General features: G+C 38.3%; 2 protein-coding genes across 6 annotated transcripts; one reads left to right on the plus strand and one right to left on the minus strand.

Moving 5' to 3' along the window:
* Window positions 1–4498: 4498 nt before the first annotated feature.
* LOC131323355 (probable bifunctional methylthioribulose-1-phosphate dehydratase/enolase-phosphatase E1 1) lies at window positions 4499–14698 on the minus strand. Its single transcript, XM_058355108.1, has 12 exons — window positions 14304–14698; window positions 12828–12964; window positions 11121–11216; window positions 9961–10080; window positions 9170–9259; window positions 7742–7924; window positions 7476–7631; window positions 6582–6731; window positions 6400–6501; window positions 5520–5629; window positions 5302–5420; window positions 4499–4842 (listed from the first exon to the last, which is right to left on the minus strand). Exons 1-12 carry the CDS (start codon window positions 14515–14517, stop codon window positions 4751–4753), a joined length of 1569 nt encoding a protein of 522 aa, XP_058211091.1. The 5' UTR covers window positions 14518–14698; the 3' UTR covers window positions 4499–4750.
* Window positions 14699–17795: 3097 nt separating this feature from the next.
* LOC131323356 (uncharacterized) lies at window positions 17796–24422 on the plus strand. 5 transcript variants are annotated; one of them, XM_058355110.1, is made up of 7 exons: window positions 17801–17997; window positions 18885–19296; window positions 19382–19679; window positions 21149–21209; window positions 22304–22481; window positions 23003–23115; window positions 24165–24422. In XM_058355110.1, the coding sequence occupies exons 3-7, from the start codon at window positions 19640–19642 to the stop codon at window positions 24298–24300; spliced, it is 528 nt and encodes a 175-aa protein (XP_058211093.1). In that variant the 5' UTR covers window positions 17801–17997; window positions 18885–19296; window positions 19382–19639; the 3' UTR covers window positions 24301–24422. The 5 variants fall into 5 exon arrangements, 2 of the variants coding, with proteins under 2 accessions (XP_058211093.1, XP_058211092.1); XM_058355109.1 differs by having other exon boundaries at window positions 17804–17997; window positions 19156–19296; window positions 24162–24422; XR_009199161.1 differs by lacking the exon at window positions 22304–22481 and having other exon boundaries at window positions 17804–17997; window positions 24162–24422.
* The last annotated feature ends 287 nt before the right edge of the window (window positions 24423–24709 follow it).

Consider the following 24709-nt stretch of genomic DNA (forward strand, 5'->3'; position numbering starts at 1 on the left):
ACGGTTGATAAACTTAAGTTTGACTTTTGAATCAATTATTAGTTTACCTTCAACGATAAAATTTCACTTGATTGATTCGATAATGTTTCTCCTATGTGGAGGTTGTAAGGTTGGGTATTAGTGACTTGAAAGAAGACAATCTCCGCAATAATGGGTGTTCATAAAAGAGAAAAAGAAATGCCCCTAAGAGAGAGAGAGAGAGAGAGAGAGAGAGAGAGAGAGAGAGAGAGAGAGAGAGTGTGTGGAAAATGCTATAATGACGAGAGAGAGAGAGAGAGAGAGAGAGAGAGTGGAAAATGCTATAATGACGATTGAAAAAGAAGTAAAAGAGGGAATGATCAAATTCACCATAAAGCAGGGAATTGGGGATAACTTCTTTTTTTTCCCCCTTTCTCCCGTCTTATATGCTATGGATACTTTCTCTGTTTTAATGCATCACAAACCAAGTGCTCTCTTCTTTTGAAAAGAGATTTTTTTGGGGGGTGCTTTAATATTGGTGGTGCCGGGTGCGGGTATGATACTTTGTCACCTCTGCTAGGGAATATTGCGTCGTCACACTACACAACTATCTTTAAGAAACCCTACAACACCTATATTTGGAATCGAAACAAAGATGCCGCCACCAATGAGTGGTGCTAGGAATATGTTTAACCCCAATAAAATAGTATGAAGACTTTAACATAGGTCTTGTTCACCTAAATTTTAAGTTTTTAACCACTGAGCCAACCACTGCTCATGTGAAAAGAGAAATTAGCACAAGAAAACGTTACTTCCTATCTAGAGCCCACCAATGCGTACCAATTTGAACCAAAAAGTAGGGGCAGACTTCTCTGTGGGCCTGTGGCCCAGTCCTCGACGGTTCTGTTTTTTCGGTTAGTGAGGCCTACCAAAAGTGCAAAGAATTCAGGCTTAGCCACTGTTTTTCAATCCATTTAAATTTGCTGTGAGAGAGAGAGAGAGAGAGAGAGAGAGAGAGAGAGAGCGCCACCACTTCACAAATTATAAGAGAAGATAGACGGTAGCAATGGCCACAGGGATCAACGAAGTAAACGCTGAGTTTGTGAAGCCTAATTCAGTTTGATTTCGCATCTCGTAGGCTATTGCAAGGTCAAAAAGAGTATTGTTGCAATTAGAGTTGTAAAACCCTTTAGTCTATGTTATACTGTGTGTACGCTTAACCGCGAGTTATTAAAACAAAATTGTTTACTCAGAGTTCATCTTGCTCGATCTCGCTCACACGAATGCCCACTCCCAAATTACACTTGCATGCCATAACCCTTCCGCTGTGCGGATTACAAATTATATGTATTTGATTACTGTATTTCATTGACGTTTTAACTTCTCCCATGTTTAAGAGAAAAATACCTCACGAATAAATATTGCCATATGATTGAGATATCAGTCAAAACTGATTTGTAATTCTTTGAAAGCTGGTAACACAAATTGGGACGGGTAGACGCAGTTTTCTATAGGCTGACAACAGCATGACAGTACGCCAACAAACTACCCAATTAAGACAATTAACAGAAAAAAACAGTGGATGAGATATGATCTATCATCTATGGGAAGCTTTCGCGTTGAAAATCCCTTGTAAGCTCAACTGCCATTTCCTCGAACAGTTTAACCGGTTTCGTCCCCTAGAAAATCCATGCCTGTCATAGCAAAAGAAAAGGGAGGCATGTACTTTGCCTTGCATTCTTGCTCATACGTACTAGTATAGTTTACCATTACTAGATCTTGTGATTTATAGTTCCAACAAATGATTGAAACTACCTAAATCCAAGTTGGAAGAATTTTTGGAAAAGAGGGGCAAGGAAATGTATCAGCCCGGAGATGGGGAAGAAACATATGTTCTGGGTAAAATTCCATTTCCGCCTACGAAGGCACAAGCTAAACCTTACGTAGTTTCCATTTGATCTGTCGGAAATAAAAGATACCCATTTATGTTGCGGAGACGAATAACGATAAGCAGTTAAATTTAGTCCATGTAAAAACTCAGTTCTACGTCTACAATTTAGAAGGGAGTGAGGCAGTAAATTAAGCTGATGCTCCATAAAAACCACCATCCCATTAACCTAAAATTGAAAAGTCACTCACCATCTACCATTGGAGAAACTAACTCTACTTTCCAAATTTTAGTTCATTCCTCATAAAACAAGGAAAGCCTCATTTACGAGGCTTCTACTAAAACCTACACAAAAACCAATAGATTCCAGGGCCAAATAGATTTAGGTTAAGGTTACATGGCATAGCAAATTCACCATACTTAACTAGCATAGTAGCATTAGCTGAAATCTGCATGCAATTGAACAACCCCAAAACTATTGAAGGTTAAGCTGCAATCGTTACCAAGATAGAGAACTTCAAATAGCCAATCCAATTAGGTAAGTAATTGTCTTTCAGAAAGCTAAGTTGTAACTTACCTAATAGGTCAATCCAAGTGCTACATTATTGAAATCACTGTAAAAATGACCAACTAAAAGCGAAGCACCACTTGTCCTTCTATTTAGCTTTTTATTATTAAGAGGTTCCTTGTAAATGTGTAGCATACATCTCTCTAAACAATCAAATAGGTCGCCCTTGTGCAATAAGATTTCCCATCAGCAATGCAGCTATTGTTGGGTTCCCTCCTTGCGTTGGTTTTTGTGGAAGCCCAATATTTTGTTAGCCCAATAATATTTTGTTTGGCCCAAAAGAGTTATATTTTTGTGGGTTAGTTTTTGTGGCACATTCTACACAATAGCACATGACTTGCCTTAGTTATCTAGAAAAAGAAAAGGGAAAATGACGGCACCTTAATTATCAAAACACGTTATTGGCCGTCATTTTCCCAAAAGAAAAACCGAGATAGTGCACTGTGAGTGAGGGTTTCTTCGGTGGGTAAGAGAATTCATTGGGGCTGCCATTTTCTCAATCTCTCTTGGAGCTATTGAAGCATTATTTCGGCGACAGCTTGTGCAATATATGGGGCTGTTTTGTGCGCTGCTTTTGGGGCAGATTTGTTCCAATTTGGACTCTCCATTCTGGCTGTTTTGGGAGGGTTTTGGTTCATCAATTTGGTGAGGTCTTTCCTTTTTATTGTTGAAGTTTGTTATTGAAATTTGTTGGATACATCTTAAGGTGTTTGTGAGATCTTGAATCTCTTGTAAACTCATTTGTAAGAGCCTTTGTTGATAGTGGAATCGGACTCCTGTCCCGTGGACGTACCTCGACTTTGGAGGAACCACGTAAAATTCTTCCTTGTGTTCGTTTGGTTTGTGGTTTGCGCATTTCGGATTATATTCACGGCATTTATTTATTTCCTTCGTGATTTACTTGTAGAAAATTCTGCATATTATTTTCCCAAACAGCTATTGGGCGAAATCATAGATTGCCCCAACCATACAAGCTCATAGCAGGAATGGAAAACGCGGGAACAGATAATTCGAAACTTCCTAATTGTGACCCGGACGGACCGAAACAAACCAAGAGTGTCAAAATGAGTGGCTTTTGTATCTATTCATGAAGTTAGGTTTTAATTGCAGCCCTTATTAGTCACATAGGATGCTCTGCTTGCACTCTCAATCCTGGCTCCTACACTTGGACATTCAATCCTCGGTCCCGCCAATTTTACTATGTTTTCGAGAAACGCTTTCACGCTCCCGCGCACGCGTTATGTGACTAAGATTCAGCCTCCTTCAAAACTCCATATTGGCATCTGAACCCCTAGGATACCCCTTATACTCCAACTTCACGTTCAAACTAGCACAAACAGACCTAAACTTCAACCTCAAATAATTCATAACCTCATCCACGGTCTCGTTTTCTGGGTCCCAAGTCGGGTACTTTTTAACCAAGTTGTCCGTGGTCTTGATGCTCTTCTGGATCCGAGACGAGAAGCCAGTCGGGTCGACCTGAATAGTGGAGTTCCACACGTCGTTGCAGCCCCTTTAAGACTAACTGTTTTGCAGAGCTCTTAGCCTTGGTGAGTGTTTAGAAGTGTAAGTGTGTGTGTGTGTGTTTTTGTAAGATTTTGTGTTTCTTTCTAGCATTATTGAAAGTTCAAAATGAGATGGTTTCGCGCATTTTAGCAAATTCATCTCAATTCTCCACAACCGCCTCACATGAATCAACTCCATTCGATTCTTCAGCGATTGCACTCAACTTTTTTATGATCTCATTCATCCAAATTCCTAACCCTACAAGCTGGCAGCACAACCGTCGCTAGTTTTTGTGAACCTCAAACCAGAGAGAGAGAGAGATTGAGTGGTTACTTCTCCAAGTGTAAAAAATTGCAAGTAAAAGCATGTTTCCTACGACATTGTCAATAAAAGTGAACAACTTTACAAAATGTGGGATTCCTTATGTCAGTGGCTGATTATAAAACGGGCTGCGGCGGTGTCCCCTGGACCACCCGGATCCCACAACTGAATCGAAAATTGGATCTTGCATTTGATTTGAGCGCAAGTATTCATTTGCCTACGTATTTGGGCCTGACATTTTACTCAACCAGTATCGATAACAGAATATGCATGATTAGGATAAAACGAGCAATAGCCAAGATAAATAATTGCAAACAAGTCATCAAACGTCAGGGAAATCAAGGAAAAAAGTTAGCAACTAACCACAAGTTCAATGTGAAGAGAATTACCAAAAAAAAAAAAAAGTTCAATGTGACGAGAATCTTGAAGAGAATTTGATTACTGATCTACTATATTTTAATTGATACAAGTACATCTATTTCGGAATAATCGCACTGAAATGTCCCACTTCATATTTCAGAAAAAGAAGTTATTGTCTTGATCCCATGATTCTTCGGTACAGGTGCATTTCCAGGCCGCACAGAAATGATCACCTCAAAACCTGAAATATATATCAAATTTCAAATTTCACTGGTTAAAATAATATGAGTGTAAGCATTTTTTTTCTTCTCATTGAGACAACACGGATGAACTGATTTATATAGTGAGCTCGTCCCCTTAGTGTCCCCCACCCTCGCGGGCATCATTGGATGCAACCAGGAATCATTGAACCCGAGCTCTCCATTATGTACAAAGATTGGCTAGGATACAAAAAAAAAAACCCTCCAAAATGATGTGGAAGAAGCAAAATTCAAGTTTAAGCCACAATGGTGGGTATTTTGGTTTGAAAATAAAAGATCACGAAAGGCTACATGATTCTGGATGGAAAATCTGTACACAAATTCTATTTGTCTAACCTTTTGTTTTCAGCTGTTCTAGTTCTACCTAACCACTGTTTGGCTGGCTAGAGTTTTATACTTTCTGCAAAGTGTAAAAACCGAAACCACATGCTGCACATTACCTGCTGCCTGAGCCGCTACAGCTTCTTGATAGATATCTGTTACAAATAAGATCTTTGATGGGTTATCTACTCCTAAATATTCTGAGATTTCAATGTAGCTGCTTGTTTCTTTCTTGTTCCTGCAATAATAGGATTGAATGATGGTTTGTCTACAAGCATGGCAATAGAAAAGCATCCTAAACCAGAGCATTTGCAATCATAGGTTGTACAATATTTACCCCACGACTGTATCGAAAAATCCACTCAAGTATTTTCTCAAATCCCCATAACTAGTGTTGCCAAATAAGAGCCTCTGTGCTAGTCTGCTACCGCTGGAATAGATGTAGACCTGAGAAAATGGAAACAAGTTGGCCTAAAACTTACACTAGTGATCAAATCTTGCACAAAATAGAATGCCTTCGGGATCATTTTTCGTTTTGTCGTGTTTTGTTCAGTGCTGATTATCTCTTGCATACCTTGCAACCTCCCAACTCCCACCTCTTTCAGTTCATGAAAGACCTTTCTAAGAAAGTTGATGTGTTCAGAGAGAAAGAAAGTTGATGTGTTCAGAGAGAAGTAACACAAGGGTTTGGGCATAATCTAGGGGTTGGATGAGTGTTTGTAATCTCCTCCATAATAATGAAATTTGCTGACCATGGAGTAAGCGAATCGCCAGACCATGTAAATCGTCTGTGTCTGTGTTTGGTGTGTGTGCGTTTGCTGGCATTGTGTTCTTGGATTGCTACCAAAACACCTAAAGCTCTTTTACCAACCAGCTTTAAGTACTTGTTTGCCAGAAATTCTTTTGAAGACAACCCATTCTTCAGGGGGGGCAAAAACCAGAAAAATGTAATTGGATTCTCAAAAAACTAGTTTTGTTAGAAAAACCTTACCATATGAAGACGATGGATTTGTTCTTGTTCATGTTTTCCAAAACTAGCTTGTGAAAAGCATTTCAAGTAGCATTCTTCATCTTAGCAAATGAAATGATTGCAAACCGTTCTAGATTTGCCATGATGAATAAGGGCCAGAACGACATCATAAACTACATGATATAAAACTATCCAAGAGGAAAATAAGTGAACTTGGAATAATGGAAAGGAAGAATGTAATAATGACCTTAATGCCCAAAGTATGCCAGTTCTCAAGAGCTCCAGGTACATCATCAAAAACTATACCCTTCAGTTCATTGTTCTGGAATCCAGTTCTCCATATATGACCCTGAAAATTTTATTATATTAGCCACACCGTGAGGATAAAACCCCGAGAAAGCTTTTTACGCTAAGTACCATTTTGCTTACCTGCAATTGTTTTAAGGCAGTAATCTTCCTATCAGCTTTTATCATTGCTTCCACATTAGCAACCAAAGCTGCAACAACCTCCTCTTTACCTGCATCATCAGATGGGATGGGTACAGCACCAGCTATTCCTTGTCTTAAATCATTCTCTACCTGCAAGAATAACATAAAATATTGTTTGAAGTAAATTTGGACTCAAGCCAAACGTGTGAGAGATGATTTCATGAGTAAAACCAAAAAGAATACTGAACAAAGCTATACGCATATTTGTGAACGACCTGAACCTAATGTCTGAGCGATGTTACCTGAATTCTTAGATATGCATGCAACTATTATTACTATCTGTGTCAGACACACGACGAAGGGTAAGAGTGAGCATTGAGCAATATGTACTGACAGGCAACACCAGTATCAATTTAGACAGTTTGATCCAATAACTTGATGATATTCGAAGAAAAAGCTCACACTAGCTAGAAATGAAACATTTCTAACCACATGGATAGAAAATACAAAATCTACATTTTTCTTAGACCCCATTGATTTAAAACACTTAATTAAATAATTAACAACAGGCTATCAAAGAAAAAATAAAAAATACACTATAAAACTAAGCGTTAAGAAAATAATCAGAACGCTCTTCTTAACTATCCCCACCTTTTGGACGGATCCCAATTCCCAATATCGAAAAATTTAAGATTAGAAAGGTTTGACACTTGGATGTAACATAGTCCAAACTTCTATCCATGGATTGGAAATGGGGATTTATCATTTAGAGTAAAACAAAGAATAAGATGTTCCATGAAAAGCTTGTCAATATTTCTGTTTGAATGTTCTGCGAATTAATTGAAAGCGAACTCCTTTATTAGCATCACCCAAAAAACTGTAAAAGAACCTCACTTGAGAGCGCAACAATTTGATGTCATCTTGAGTTTCTGCTGTGTAATATGTTGCATCTAAATGCCTCCCCACGTTGTGACGGGCATATGGAAAGAGAACATCAGTAACAAATGATATAGGAGTGGTGGTCCCTTCAATGTCCAGAACAATGCAACTCTGCAGCAAAATTTAGTAAATCCAAATATAAATCTGAATCCGAAATCGAATTAAGTTTCTATGGCCTATCTAGCAAAAGGGAGAAGGCTGAGAGTACTTCAAGAACTTACTCGTGATGGCTCCACACCATCGTTTGATATAAGAGGCCCTGCCTTCCGAGATATGTTTCCATTTAGGTGACCAGCTAAAACTCCTCTGGATTCAGTAATTGGGCCATGATTCGGGGTAGACCAGTCCAGGCCCAGTTGATGGAGTTTAATAGCGGCATCAAAGAGATAGTGGTAACATTCAGCCTGCAAACTAAGTTATCAATTGAGATAAAGGGTATAGAATAAACACCAAAACCATTAGAAGTGTCTCCATCGTCATAAAAAATGAATATTCCTCCAACGACAAAGTATGTACATACAGATACAAAAGAGAGAAAAAAATGAGTGTAAATTTGTAAAACTGAAACACTCAATACAATTATCTCTCACTGGTAACCCTATTCCTGGAACTTGAAAGGCAGAGCCGCAGAAGACTAGAAGTGAAAAAGACTTCAAGAAGAAAAGATGAAGGCTGCAAGCATAAGATTTGGAGAAAATAAATAAACAAAATGTCCCCTAGCTTGTCGAATAGTCAGCTAGGTAATCAAGAAATAATTCTGTTACTTTCCCCGTGATAAGTTTAGTTTTCATAAAATAGTTCCCAAAACAAATGGACCATTCTCTTTCAGATCCTACCTTCCATTATTGTTGGAGGGACGGGTAATTCTTTTCGGTATAAGATCATTAAGGTCAGGTTTTTTGTTTTGCATTGGATGCTATTCTCACTTTTCACAATTTAATGAAAACGAAGTAAGAATTAGCTAGTCGATGAAGTATGTGTTGCAGAGCAGACAAGAAGGTAGATCACTTGCTACTTCATTGTGAGGTGGCTGATGAGCTTCGGGACTTGGTGTTCAATATGTATGGCATTCAATGATGATGCCTTTCTTCTGTCCCACACAATTTTTAGAATCTTGGGGCTTTGGTTACAACTGCAAATGGGAGAAGATAGCGCCTTTGCGGATCCCCCTATCTGCATTATTTTCCTAATTATTGTATCCAGACTCCACATGGTATACATGTTAGACAAGATGTTTCAGATTATCAATGTCTCCATTGTTGCATTAAGGTTTCATGATTTGAGTTTGGAAAGCGAAGTTAACTTCAGCACAACTTGAAATGCTGAAAGTCATTGATAAAAGATTAACCCCACGGTATATCAGCCTAAATTATTGTTACTTTCTTCTTCTTAACACTCAGAAAAAAGCATCCAAAAAAGGTGTAAAGAAGAGGCGCTGTTTGAAACCATATCAGATGATTTTCGAAGGTCACAAAGATAGAAATGTTGTAAGAAGACCAAATCAGTCGGATTGTACAAAATGTATATAAAATCAGGACCTTCTAAATGGGCAAATATACAAATTTCAAAAAAAAAAAGGGGCGGGCGGGGGGGGGCAAATGTACATGAAAATAAAAAAGGTTCATGTTTTTCTTGTAGATAACACAAACCTGAGTTTTAGCACTGATCCAAGAATCCCCCCATATGTAAATGCCATGGTTCCGAACAAGCACAGCTGTTGTTTTTGGATAAGCTTCAATCTATAACACATGGGAGAAGTTCAATTAGTTTGAAGCGATATTTGGTCAGCACTCAGCTCACTAGGCACACCATAGAAGCAATCAACCTAAAAGATCTTAGCAGAAGACCAAACGCTGTAGACCTTCTCTACCTTAATACAACACTCAGTCAGGCTAGATCAAAATGCTCTTTTGTGTAGATGATCCAAGTAGGTTTGTTATATAACACTTGATGACTCCCTCAAACTTGCTCCACATTCTCCGACGAATTAAAGATGGTGCATTGGCGACCATTCCGTGGAGTCATACAGATATCAACAAATATTCTGGTCGGAAACTGTTCACACTTCAACCTTCAGTGTGCACTGTGCAGAACTGTCTAGTTCATGATAAATTCCTGAAGAAAAAAATTCTAAAGACTTCTATGTGCAAACCAAAACTTGAAAAGAAGCTCATACAATTGGGTACACATGCAAACCCAAGCCCAAAAAAGTACGCAACCAAGTCCCGCTTTTATACAAGCTGACAGTATACCGAGATCTAAACTCATGCAGATAATATGTCACGTAATTCAGATCTAAGTCAATCAAATGTCACTCATTTGATAAGTTCCATGTAGATTTCTTTTTCCTTTTTCTCTTCGACTTTGTCAGAATCATGCTAAACCCACAATTCAACTCCAAGTTACACACTTGAAAATAGCCCAAGTAAACAGAACTTACAGCTTCAGCAAGAGAATCTGTCAGCTCCCGCTCATGAGCAGTGTTCTCTATTATTGGGATCACAAGCTCATCGTAGTAGCCATGCCCTTGAATTCCTTTTATCATTTCCATATGAGTGATCTGTAATCAAACAAAAAATCCCTGAGATTCAAGATTCAATCATGAATAAAGAGTTTCAACAATAAATGGATCTATTTGTTAACGCTGCCACGGAAATTGATTAATATCTGATAATGAGGAAACAACCCAACCACCATTCTCTTGCAAATAAAGAAAAGCTACATCTTACTTATTCTTCTTCATTTTCTTTTACTGAAAAGTACAGTAACAGTCCATCTTTAACACTAGAGACTGAATATCCATTTACAGGGAAAACAACCATTCATTTCCATTTTCCTCAGCTCAATCTCTAAGGGGAAATGTTCCTGGAGATCAATAAAGTAAATTTTCTTTATTTTTGAATAACATAAATTCCATAACCATCCGTTTCTTAACGAATTTCTCTATCTCATCCTAGACCCCAAAACATCAAGTCATTACTTCTATCAGGTTCCTATTTTAGCATATTCTGTTCCTTTCTTTTTTGTGTGTGTGTATGTGTGGCTAAGTAGCACATTTTGTTACTGATTTTCCACTATTTAATCCTTATTTACTCATCCTTTGATAAGTAGCTTTTAACCTCTAACTCGAACCCAAATGTAAAGCCCCTAAAAATGTCAACCTGAAGCCATACACCAATGATCACACAAACATAAACCACCAAATATCCTCAAGAAATGGAAAATGTAAAGATCAGCGGTATGTAAACTAGACACGTTTTGCTGCCTCCATAAATGTATGAGCAAGGTTGGAAATTTTATAGCAGTGTAGCAAACAGATAATTTAGTGATGCCCATCCCGACTTATGGTACAAGGAAATGGGAAAGAAAATAAAGGTCCAATATCTGAACTATTCTAGTGAAAGTCAATCAATATATCACAAAAAGAGGAAAAATTAGAAAGGTTCCGAATTCCGATACAAATCCATATACTCAGATAAAATCTCAACAGTAAGCATAATCTAATCTACATCAGGAAAAGGGACAGTATAAGCACAGCACATATTTATCAAGAGTTGAAATGTTTGTATTCTATTCCAACAGCTAAGTTCAAGAATTTACTCGAAATTCCTTTGCTAATGGATCGATCATCGTCACTAGACAAGATTCCATTCCATGACTGTGGATAACAGCACCAGCATTACGCATCTCATATGCCTGGTCAAACAAAGCAAAGAATAATATTATATTAGGAAAAAGAAAACATAAAAGCAAACAAAATGAAACAATCCTAGATTTAATGAATGCCAACACCTCCTGAAATATCAAAATTATGTTCCCATGCCTTCGGCTTTTGGGACAAAGAGACATTCCAATCCTGTAATTTAAATTTAAGGGCCTGTCAACTCCAAGGTTGTAATACTAGAGAGAATGATGCAGAGTGCATCAGTGCATTCCCATGCACCAATAGCGGTCCTCAAATGTAGTTGAGATGGCACAAACACAATTACGCATGGAAAATAAAGAAATTAAAAGTTCAAGAATGGCAGCCAACCACTCAAACACATTCTGAGATCACTCAAATGGTCGGGGGGGGGGGGGGGGGGGGGGGGTAGAAGTCGCTTACTCTGCAGTTATCACAACATGAGAATCTTGAACGTCGTTGCTTAATGTTCAGACATACGTACATACATATATACATTCACACAGATGTGCATATATTCATACATCCACAGACATTTATGTTCGTATATATTACTGCCTTACTGGATGGCTGCTTTTTATGCTAAACTAAAAGAAGGGGTTGGATTTCCACTTCACCACAAAACCAACGAGACCAAATTTACAATTGAAAAAACTCAAGGATGGTGAAATCTTCCAAACAATAATGAAGAGCTTGCTAACTAGTAACTATATTCATATACTTACAACTCACACAAACGAAAAGTCCACATAGAAAATAACATATATTAAGATAGCAAACCAACTACCTTATATATATGATATATCTCAACATAGATCCAATAGTCGTTAACACAAAAATTCTACAACTCTGGTTGTTTTGTTAAACAGCAAATACTCTACACAGTTCATAACCTTCAGTACTGTGCTCACGAAAACGTAAATCCTGACCTATAACAAGTATACAAGTATTGGATGGCCAGACAGTAGAAAACGTAACAAGTAATGAATCCTGTTTTTCTCTTCTCCAACAACTAGTCAGAGCAAGGAACACAAAGTATAAGTGGAATTTCTACCCCTCTAACCAGCACAATCAGAGCCAATTAAAAAAACCCAGCATAATCAGATCTTTTAAATATTATATCGTGACCTCCTTTCAATTTTGATTTCTTCGATGGCCAAGACCTTTTTCTCCAAAAATTCCAAGGTAGAACTACCATAATACTCTAAGGTAGTTCAGAACCATATTTCCAAACAAGAAAAGAAAATATCACTGCGACGTATTATACCCAACACACAATAGGCTGGTCAAATCACCACAACAACAAAATAAACAGGCTCCATCATTAAATAGAAATATCAGCAAGTAATCCCTTAAAGCTTTAGCTACCACTCAAAAGAACTCATATTTTCGCAAACTGGTTTTACTAATTCAGAGGGCAATTGAATTTTATACCACGATGGAGATATCAACAATTACAAAAAAAAAAAACAACAAAAACCAACTACTAAGGTCTAACCAGATCGGTGCTGCAATCAGAAAAATTATCCTCTTTATCCCCTCCAACAATTACAGCAAAACAAAGAAAACTAAAAGAGATAATGCAAAATGCCTCTAAAATGTACAAAACACTGATGAGAGGATACCTTCAAGAAAAGAGCAGCACAATCGGAACATTTAGGAGGCTTATACGGAAATGGCTTCGGCAAGGGTGAAGACAATATAGACCCACTTGAAGAGAGCACATACATGTCCTCTGGAACCATTCTCTCCTTTTGCACACCTGCCCACACACCCAAAACAAACTTGTGGATTTTTCCTTTGTATTTTCAGTATTAAACTAATACACCAAACATTAAATAGGTTGGGGACGAAGTGAACAGTAGAGACAAAGGATATTCCCTTAGGATCATTCTGCAGCCCAACTGATTGAACTAGAAACACAGTAGGACAAATATGTTAGTGGGTGCATTTTACAACATGCTTAATTAGGGAAAAATGGAGAGAATGAATGGTGGCAGGTGGAAGGCACATAGAGTCAATGTAAAGCCTTGCCTATGTGCACTAGTCTTCTAATATACAGCAATGTAGCAGAGCTGCCGAAAGCACTGGGTGATCACGGGAGAGTTCACAAATTTCTACTACTGTCTCTATTCCAAACTTTTTCTACGCCATGTATCATTTTTTTCCTGGAGAACTGTATATCTAAGGAGTATCTTTAGTAGATGAAAGTAAAAGGTGTGTAAATCCCTCATGGCCCATCTGTTTGACCGGATATGAGCATCCGACTGGACAATATATATATCTATGGTGACTACACATCCAATGTTAGATTAAAACTTTCATGAACCAGACATTTCCACGAACTGTGGTATATACAATTCCATGGGGCATGGGACTTAGGCTTTGCTCACTCCTAGGTTACAGGATCGGAACCTCCTTGGTGCAATCAATCTACTGGTCCATACCATTTGTACACAACATTTGGACACTCGACTAGACAAGGGACAAAACTCGCCTATTCACCTGTGAATATGCTTTAGCTCACTTGAATTGCACTGCGCATCTCGTCCTACACCTCCGACATCTGCAAACGGAGTAAGAGTATGTCAAAGACCATATCGTTCCGGTTTATCCGTAGCACTTGACCATCATCCACGGCCATACCTACTCCTCTGGCCTTCCACTTGATATGCCGGTAGTTACGCCAGTCTGTACAAAGTTTTGCTTCTGCTTTAATTGGGTCCCATCTAATGGACGGTGGGTGCACATGAGCTGACCCAAACTCTCATAAGCTATCAAAAAAACATTTAATCCCTTCAAACAGACGGCTCTATAATCATACTGGAAGTTTTACCTCGGAAATTCGATTTCTTATTATGGTTGATGGTTCCTGACTAAATTGTCATGTCATCTAATTATTATTGGTAATTTCACTAACAGAAGTAACTAAATTTATGCAACACGAGAATAACGACCAAAACCCAGATACCGAAAATTGACAAGGACCAACAATATGATCAGGAACCAAAATCGAAACACTTAATCACACATACCCACAAGCAGACAGAAGAATAAGTAAGTGGGGGGGGGGGGGGGGGGGGGGGGGGGTGGTTGGTTACCAGAAGGGGACATGATGATGAGCTGATTGGGTCTAGGGATAGCTTCGTCGTGGACCTTGATTGTGACGCTGCCACCTGTGCCGGAGACCCACCCGAGATGGTAGAACTGACGGCAGAGCTCGGTGATCAAGGCCTTTGTTTCTCTCACTGGGTTGCTCTCCAGATACGCCTGTGAAGTAGCCGCCGTCGGCGCTCCTATGATAGCTGACGCCATTTTTTGCAGCCTATCTGTCACTCTCTGATTGATTTCTGGTTCGGAGAGAGAAGAAGTGAGGTGGGGAGGGAGGGAGGGGCTGCGGCGTTTTGCAGGGACAGGGACACGGTGATGCAATTGGCGTCTAAATTATGCAGTATAATACTCCTCGACTAGGTGCAGCTTTTAATTACTATATTTTAGTGAGAATGTTGGGAATCTTGTTCTTTAACCAAGACTAGAGGGTTGGCTAGGTTCAGGTGTTATTTTGCCCTTTGGGTTGGGAGGTGCAATTTTCCATTCCCTAAATTATTTTCATTTCATGTTATAAATAGTTATTATAAAAAAACAAAGGAGTACTACCTACATAAAAAAAACCTTGTTCTACTGACTAAAATAAATATCTATTTTGCAAATAAATATATTTTTTGAATTAAATATGATGTATATTATGAAAGAATGATCCGTTTCGTAAAGAGTAGGACCGTAAATGAGCAGGGCTGCAAATGCGCCGAATATTAAAGAGAATCGCAAGTGAAACAATAACTATTGCTACTGTTGTTTGCATCTTCTGATACTACAATTGAAACAGTTCCCTCGATGGATTTTTTTCTGCTGGCTGCATATTAATATGAAATTCATCTTACTTGTTAGTGTGTAGCATCGGAAACGGGTATCATATGAATAATAAACTCTTTTTACTTCTTACTTATTATGGAGCTAGGATTGAGATGAGAAGAGTAGAAGAAGAGAAGAGACTAGAGAGAGAATAGACAAATAGATTTAGGGGAGTAAATCAGCCCCTACTACTCTCTCTCTCTCTCTCTCTCTCTCTCTCTCTTTATGAGCAATAGTGGTAACATTTTATTAAGGGAAGGGAAGGAGAAATCCAACAAAAAAGAGACATCAAGTTTGTCAAGTTGGTTGTCTCATTCCTCTCTCTAGTGGTAACCTGAGTTCAAGTCTCATGGGGAGCAGGTATGGGGTTCAGAGGCTGTTTGAACCCTCTGTTGACTAACATACTAACATTCTGCTAACCCCCACTAATATCTATTATATGACCAAAAAAAAATATCCAGCCAAAAATTGGAAATACAGGCAAATGGGACCAATACTCATAACACCTAAAGGCCTAAAAGCTCAAAATATACAATTAAGTCCAAGCACCCTAACAGGGACAAAGCCCTAAAAATCAAGAAGCCAAAAAAAAAATTTAATAAATTCAGATATTACAAATAAAGCTCAGCCCAAAACACTCAACAGATTTAAGCAAGAATGCACTAAACAGCCCCTACTACTCTTGCATATGTATTAGATTAAGATTGAACTACAAGAATGCGCTTATGTTTTAACGTAAGGCAGGTTTATAGGAAAAAGGAAATTTCTAAAATCAGCCCAATGGGTTGACGGCAACAACTAAAAGTGTATGAGTATGTATTAAAAGGCGTAAAAAATATACAAAAAATACGTATTTTTATTATCTTTTTGTGTGCTTATTATCAGCCCAATGGGCTAACTATAGAATGACCGATTTAAAGTATTTATGATGTAGAACACATGGAGGCCCAATTCCATGATCAGCTGGACCGAGCCAAGCTCCGAAAGTCCAAACGGTGTTTAATTTCAGATTACCCAAATTGGCTAAATTCGGACGAGCTCGGAATAGGCCCGAACTTGGTGGGCTGACTTATTTTCGCGCTCCGATCAATACTCATAACCCTAAGTTGATGATCGATGGTGCTTTTCGGCCTAATTCTTGCGTTTAGGCCTTCAATTGCGTTATTTTGCCGTTTTAGAAAAGATTTGTTTCGTTAATAAATCTTAGACCGTAATTCCTTTTAAGTTGATTCTTTTTGGGAAAGTCTTTTTTTTTTTTCCCGTTTTCAATTTTAGGAAAAGCCCCAAATTCTGGGACTTTTTATTTTCCAAGTTTATTTTTAGGGTTTCTAGAGTTTCAGCCTATTTAAGGGTTTGTAACCTAGAGTTTATGCAGCTTTTTGATCAATAATATTCAGAGATTCTCTCTTTCTTTCTTGTGCGCAAGATTTGCTCGTTGCGACGAGTTGTTTATCTCGTTTGGACTAGTACGCTAACTAGTCTCTCGTGAATTCCGCTGCGTCAATTTAGGAGTAAGTAGATATATTGATGAGAGGAATGAAAAAAAAAGAAGTCAAAAGCACTATAAAAGTAGGGGCTAAAATTTTTAAAAAGTTTAAAGAACACAAAAAAAAAAGAAGATCAATCATCGTATCACCACATAGCTATAACAAATGGATTTATTGGTTATGTCGTGATTAGACTAATTTTAATCCAATTTGGGATTCTTGGTTTGATCACACAAATTCGGATTGATCCACCTATGTAGTTGAATTTTCATAATTGACCTACTTAATTCAATTGTTGTTTAGCTTGGTTTTTTCAGTCATTTTGATTGATGGATATGATTTGGTGTTTAATTATGTGCTTGATTTTTAAGGGTATAAAAGTTGTTAATATGCCGATATCATCTTTGTTTGTTTGGATGGACAAAGATAGATTTTGACTTTCAGGTTTGCTCTTATTATGTTTGGAAATATCTATGGGTAGAGAAAACGTGTTTGGCAATTTTAAAAAAGAAGAAGAAGAGGAAATGAGGGCAAATTTGGTATCTTGAATATTTTTTTGTTGAAAATGTGGGTCCAAGTGTTAAACAATTTGACAAGATTTAGAAAATTAAGGAGAATGCAATGTGATTTGAGTGAAGTTTAGGGGTGATAGTGCAGTTTAGCCTTAATTGGGCCTCTTGTCTTGAACGGTTGAACCCGCGGAGCCGCGAGGTTCCCTTCCAAAAGCCAGTTTTATTGGATTTGATTCAACGCAGCCAAACCCATTATTATAAATGCAAAAACTTCATTTAACAGTTCGATAATATGTTTATTTGCATCCGATTATGATGAATTTTACTAGAGTTAGTTTTCTTGATGATTTCTACAACATGAACGGATTAGATCTTTGAAATAAGTCTGAAATAAGTTCATATTTGATTACTAAGCAGCCAAAGCTAATATTACATTGATTCAATGCAGCCAAGTCCATTATTATAAACGCAAAAATTTCATTCAACTTCTCGATAATATGGTTCTTTGCATCCGATGATTATGAATCTTTCAAGGGTTAGTGTTCTTGATGATTTCTATAAGATGAATGATTTAGATTTTTGGAATAAATTTGAAATAAGTTAATATTTGATTACTAATGTAGCATGACTGTGTTAAAAAGACTTCGCACGTTCAGTCTGAGAAGTCTTAATTAACTTAAACTCGCGCTTTTTAAAGGCGACTTTAAGGCTTCCCATCACCACACACTGCACCTCGCCGGCGAAGGGGAGATCCATGGCACTCACCGCCAATCATCTCCTTCTTGGATTCTTAGTTCTCCATTTCCAAGCATTTCCCCGGAGAAATCCATTGCAAATCGTTCAAGGTTCTCCACTGTATACCCAATCACTTCACTCGGCCAAACGTAAATCTCTCTCTCTCTCTCTCTCTCTCTCTCTCTCTCTCTCTCTCTCTCTCTCTCTGTGACCCGAATTTTGTTGTTAATTGAGTGTTTCAGGTTTTAGTTTTGGTGAATTTCCAAGTTGGGTATAGTCGGGTTGTTGGAATTTCAATAGAGCATTTCAATTTTCAAGCAATTCAACTCCACATTTTTTTATTGGGTATTCATTTTCTGTGCCGCTATTTTTTACCCCTTGCATCCAAAATGCAGTTTGTCATTGCCAGTTCGTATTGGCCTTTTAGGTCCTGAAATAGGTGTGTGTTTGTACGTTGTAAAACTATGGAAACAAAGAGTGAAATAAAGCGTGAGAGAGTGTGCGAATTTGAGAGTTTTTCAATTCTTGTAATTGTGAGTTTGATTCTATAAAAGCGTGGGTTTTTCTCTCGAATTGAGTTTCTGAATCACCTCCAGTGGTTCTTATGCGAGTAGATTGTTTCTCTTCAATGATATGGTGAATAAGTCGACTTACTTGTGCATTGTAAGTCTCTTTTACATCGAGAATGAAGTCAATTGAATGCTCAACTTCTGTGGGAAGTTCGACTCTTGTGAGGGCAGTGCAGTGCTGGATACCCTTTAGCATAACAGATGTTTCTTTCCAATAACCACCTTGTGATGTAGTAAATCTTTGCTTCAATCACTGTTTTCTTGTTTTTTGATTAACAAACCACATATGACAGAAATGTAAGCTGCAACATCACTAGTGCATTGTGAAATTAATGTGGAGAACTTAAATATAAGTACAAGGTTCGGCCATGAACTTGTTTTTTTCTTCCTTTTTGTAAGTACATTAAAGAATGCTAAAGCTTTCAATGATAGGTTTTCCTAAGAAGTCCCATGTACTGTCAATGTAGTGCTTTTGTTGGTGAGGTCCATAGAAAAGATCGAAAAATTTGTTGGCCATTTCCTTTGCTTGGCGACAATGAGGAATCCAACAAAGAATCAGATGTGCTTCCTCCACTATATGTCCCTGAGTTCAGATGGTGAGGTTGCCAAAACTGAGAGATTAGACTGGTTTCCATTTGTTACCGTAAAAGACTATTTTCGAGTGCATAAATTTCTCAATGGTGAAGCCATGGCATCACGTAGCATTGACATCAAATTTTTGCTTCCTCATCTTGGCAGCACCTGCTCGTACAATTTGTCAATCAAGAAATTCTGATGTCAACACTTCAGTGGACGTAATTGGTTCTGAAATTTGCCCATTGACACATGATCATCACATGAAAGAAAAGGTAGCCAATGCCACGTCCATCGTTAGACAAGGTAAACTTTTTTTTATTATCCTAAGATGATCTCAGCAATCTAAGTGCTACCCTAAGTACTAAATGTATTTTTGTGCTCCGTGCAGATTTGTTATAATCTGAAACTACAACAATAGTGGGGTAAATAATGTTGATGAGACAATGAAAGAACCAATTTCTTCTAAAATGAAGGTTGCTCAAGTTATCAATGGAGAATCCCATAAAGGGGAAGGTATGAGTCTTGGTGCTAGTTTATCAAAAATTAGACACTGTTTTAAGTTTCGATGTACTTGAACCTGAGATTGTTATTGTTTCGGAAGCGATAAATCTCAACTTGGAAAACAGTGGACTTGTCCAATTTGGTTATGAAAACTGTGGAAGTAGAGATGTGTATAAACTATAAAGGTATGTTAGAATGAGTGAATAACCATATCCTGTTTTTAACTTGACAAGCCTTCTCAATGCTCACTATGGTTTGAATTTGGTATTTTGCAAATTTAGGGGTTTCCTAATTCATAGTTTGTATATGTGTTTCTTTATTGTTTTTTCTGAGTCTAATTCAATTGCCTTAGCTGTTTCCTTTCTCTTTTTTCTTACCCATTGCATTGCATCACTGTAACTCTACAGTGGACATTGCTTGGCGACTTGTTAGTTGATACTTGATAACTAAACCAATAAGAAGCTATCTCAGCAGTGTCACTTTTCATGGAGCGATGTTTAAAGAATTTTCACTACACAGTTGGTCATTCTCACTAAGAACGGAGAGAGTTGTAGATGTTAATTCAAACTTGCTTGGTAATAATGCTTGGGTGTGATGGAAAAACTTAGAGTTTAAGAATATTTGGAGTGCTAGGTTCACTAGAACCATAGGTGCTGCTGTGCTTCTGTGGCTTAGAGATGCATTTTACAACTTGTGACTGTACTTTGTATCTGTTGTTCGGGGTAATTATATTTCAAATTGTTCACATTGTCCTGCGGAGCTCAAAGCTAGGAGCCTTGGACAGTCTCCACAAGCATAATACGGAGTAGATTTTTTCCATGTCACGCATAGAAGGTTTTAGTATAAGTAGTAAAATGGATGATGCTTTGACATCAGTAGTCAATTTCTATCTTGTTAGGTGCTTCCGGTAGTTGATGGTGTTACTCACCTCTTCTTTTCTTTTGAGTTTCATGATTAATTCTTATAGTTCTTTGAAATTGCTATTCTGGTGGAAATCGCTGTAATTATCTGGTAATTATGCAATGTAAAAGATGAACTTAAGGTTTTGATAAGCGTTTGTGCAACGTCGATTCAGTTCTTTTTCTTTTTTTTTTTGGCTCCATTCAATGATGTCAACTGGGACATCATTTCTCAGTAGGTTCAAGTTCAATATTTTTCTCTTTCATGCTCACTTTATGCGGGACAGTTTCTTAAATTGTCATAGGCAGACTGTCATTTTAAAGTTAGAAAGTTCATTTGCGTCTATGTTATCCATTCAGACAATGAATTTTGGCCCGAGCAGATAGTGTCTCCAAGTGCGTAGACAGTGGGGTTTGAGACTTAAGATCATGTTCACTGGAAGAAAAGTTGTTTTCAGGACTGGAATTCAACCCTATTCTTGCGGTGCTGCTCTGATACCTTGGATTTATGCTTGTTATCGCACTCATGGAAATGTTGATTTTTTTGCTTGTACCGCGTTCTATCTAGACTCTAGTCTATGGAAACATTGATTTATGCTTTAACTGACGTATTTTTATCATAACCTGAAATCTTTTGTTGTTCAAGTTTGTTCTGGTTTTAGTTGGAGTAACAAAATTGGTTTTTTAAGTTACTTGCTTCGAACAAGTTAGCATTTTGTAACTGAAAAGATTGTGGGACATGCAATGGATTGCAGTATACCATACGCAAAGGCTTGGGGAAGGTGCATTACAAAGTGGAAGTTACACATTGAAAAGGTAGATTCTTCTGCAGCATTTTTGTTTGACAGTACATATAGATCAGAAAGGTCTACAACGATCCGGGAACATTTTGCGCTCGAAGACATGTTGAGTTGCAGAATTTTTTGTTATTCTTTGTGGTGACCTTGCGTATTCTTATGAAGTTTCTTGTAGGCTATACGCTTCTGACCAATACTAAAGTGAATCTATTAATACGGGACATGGTGCCTCCCCGGGTGTTGGTCTTGTGCTGTGCTTATACACCATTCCATAAAATTAGAAACAGTCAGAGCAAGTTCAATCAATTCAACGAATGTGATAGGAAACTTCTATGCTCCTATTTCATTATTATATCCAAAATAGCATGGGGTGGCAAAGGGAAAATCTTGTTGCCCATGAAAGGACCTCTAGATGCTTACCCCATATAAATTAGTATGTGAGAAATTTGAAATAACCGGAACACAGAAAGAGGTGCTATCTGGAAATACATCAGGGATCGCTCAAAGGACCGTTTTTCTTGGAAACTCAGATAACTTTCAGATGTTTGTTACGCATGTAATTAGGATGACTGGGAGCTTTATGAATGCTTTATGAAGTTCTCTCCTCCTTTCATATTTACTGATGAGCAATTTACCATTTTAGTCTTGTATATTTTGCTTCTTTGGCATCGTAGTTACTTCCCATATTTGGTTCACAGAGCTCCAGTCATGGAGGTAGAATTCTCATTTTGTGTTGACTGAAATGACACCCTTGAATATGTTTGAAGATCTCTATAATTAGTTCTCATCTTGAAGGAGCAATAGCAGGCTGAAAATGTAGCTTTATCAAAGGACTAAATTGAAGAACAATTTCAGAAAACTGGTTAGCATGCTTGCGGAAACTTCAAATTACAATTGGTTATTTGTTAGTTAAGGCTTGAATTATCCCCTAGATGGTTGTCAATTCTACTTACTTGGCTGTTTCAAGACCCCTACCGGTTACTCCTTGACGCGACGGGCATCACAGTTATTAATTGCCATTCTCATTGCCATCACTTGGCTTACCCCTGTCCATTTCATTGTGGGCTGGAGTTTCCTTAAGTGTCTTGATTTTCTGGATCATGGAATCCACAGGTTTATTCACTCAACGTCTGTTCATCCAATTCAACTCTTTTCTAGTGGAGAGAGGCCAAAGGCCGAGACCGTTGCAGAAACCATTGTTGGCAATCGAGCAGAGTTGGTGCACTTTCCTTCCTCCTTAGATCCTCATGTGCGACTGACATCCAAAGACTGTCCAAATTGCGTTGGATCAGTGAGAGCTATTCCGGAACAAAACAAATTGATTCCCACATTGTCATTCTGATCATGGCCGAAACTCTCCCAAGCATTAAAGCTCTTAATTTATGGCGAGTGCAATCTCTTTTGAATTGAAAAGTTGTTCAGATATAGGTACCTGTTCCCGACATACAGTAAAAGAAAATGTGAACATATACTAGGAGTATTTAAGTTTTGGGCAAAAATGGTCATGTGACTCCATCGAGATAAATAAGAAAGTGTGTAACGGTCAAGTATTGGGGTAAAAAATTGATCTCAAAAGACAAGGAAAAAAAGGTTTGTGTTGAAAGAGAAGGAACCTTCTCTTGATGTGCCTATTGGAACAAGAGGTTACTTATCAATGAAAAAAGATTGAAACAATCTTAACTGGACCATGTTCTTTCGTGAATTTCTGTGAAATGTGTTTTGTGAATATTGCTTATTTTTTAGACAGTTGATTAATCGAGTGTCATGAGTTAAGCTTGTGTGCACAATTCTGTGATTCATTTTGGTTTACAGATGAAACGCGATGTTGGAAGAGAAGATGCGGCCATAGATTCAGAACATGGACTATGGTGTTCTTCCTTAGCATGGCCATCACAATGCCACCGACAAAGAATCAGGAAAATAAAGTTTTGCCCTAAACCTTAGTTCCATCTTCATTTTGCAATGTTGTTGTGTTATGAATGAATAGAAACCTCAGTACTGACCATGCATTTGCTATTTCCGGACCAGGGCTTTATTTTATGCTCTTTAAATTGATCCTCAACAACTTTTTCACCTTTTTGATGAATGTTTCTCATTAGCAGCCGAGAAAAGTGGACCAATAAATATGAATTCAAAGACTCCACATTACTGATTGTGGTGGGGTGATTCACTCGGTGCTGCTGAACGGGTCGGATCTCCTCCTTGAAGTAGCCTCATCCTTCCCTATATAAGTTAATCTACAAAATAAGGAACTGGTTAGTGCCATTCGGCCATAGTCAGCCGGAGGGCACTCAATGCCTAAGCTAGACACTGGTCGAGAAATGGCATACTTCTCTTAGGTTTACCCCAATAGGTCTTTTGAATGTGTATGCTTACTCCCCACGTAAGTCCGTGCCAGTCACGAGTCTTGTGACGTCACCCATAACCGTTTCTGGTAGGCGACATGATGGTGGCCAAACACACATGTCCGGTAAGTGACACCAAGATGCCACCTAGAGTCCATTTGGCCGCTGAGTCATCTTCGCGTAGGCCAGTCATCAATCTTACCGCCTAGTCGGTGGGCTACATGGGCCTCAGGGGACGATTGGGCCGAGCGGCTATGTCTGTCCGGCCTGGTTGGATGTGACCCACTACACTGTTGTACCTGGAGAGCAAAGTAACTGACATCCCACTCAAAATGCTAGAATTGTTTAATTATGGTGGTAGCATTTTTCTACTAAGCGCAAGTGACCTTGTTAAGTATCTCGTGCTCTTATCAAACTCACTAGTACTATTTGTTTTCTGAGTTTTCTTGCATTATTGAGAAGTTCGAAACCAATTCCGGGGCGATCGGCTCTAGGGAATTGCGTTTTCGATGAGAGATACGATGCTTCTACTTTGAACGCATGACATTCCCCGCTAAATTTTAAAATGCTTTCTGCTAATGGCAGAATGGGAAACCCTTGTTCAGTTTTATGTTATTGAAATGCAGCAGGTATTGCGCCTCGTGGTTTCATGTGCTGCATCAGAGACCAGGGAAAAAAAAAATCCTCGGCAATGGATATGGTGGTTCTTTTGATGGTTTCAGCGGCGTGCTTTTGAAGCACTCTCTCGACATGGGCCTTTTGTAACCAAGTGCTGGTCTTCTATCTTTCCAAGACCTTTGTTGTTTCATTTCTGGTTTCTTTATTCAGCTGCCTTTTGTAGTTCAATATTTCCCACTTCTTCTTTCTTTTCTTTTGTCTTGGTTCAATTCTCTCCATTTCTTTCCCCGTCTTTGGTACTTGGAAATCCTGACATTGCAACCAGATTAAATTCTCTCTCTCTTGCTCGCTCGCATGCACACACGGACATGCACAGACGTGATAGTGCGCACAAATTGACACCAACAAGCGACTGCTAAGTACGAGGTTATTTTGTTCAGAGTGCATAGATTTTGTACCCTTTGGGAATAGGGTCTTGTTTTCCCAACAATGCAAGAAACCTATTGCAACTAGTACTAGCAGCATCTGCAAGTGCAGTTGGTGTCTCCCTTATATT

This window comes from Rhododendron vialii, chromosome 4a (assembly GCF_030253575.1).
Source record: "Rhododendron vialii isolate Sample 1 chromosome 4a, ASM3025357v1".
Taxonomy (NCBI): domain Eukaryota; kingdom Viridiplantae; phylum Streptophyta; class Magnoliopsida; order Ericales; family Ericaceae; genus Rhododendron; species Rhododendron vialii.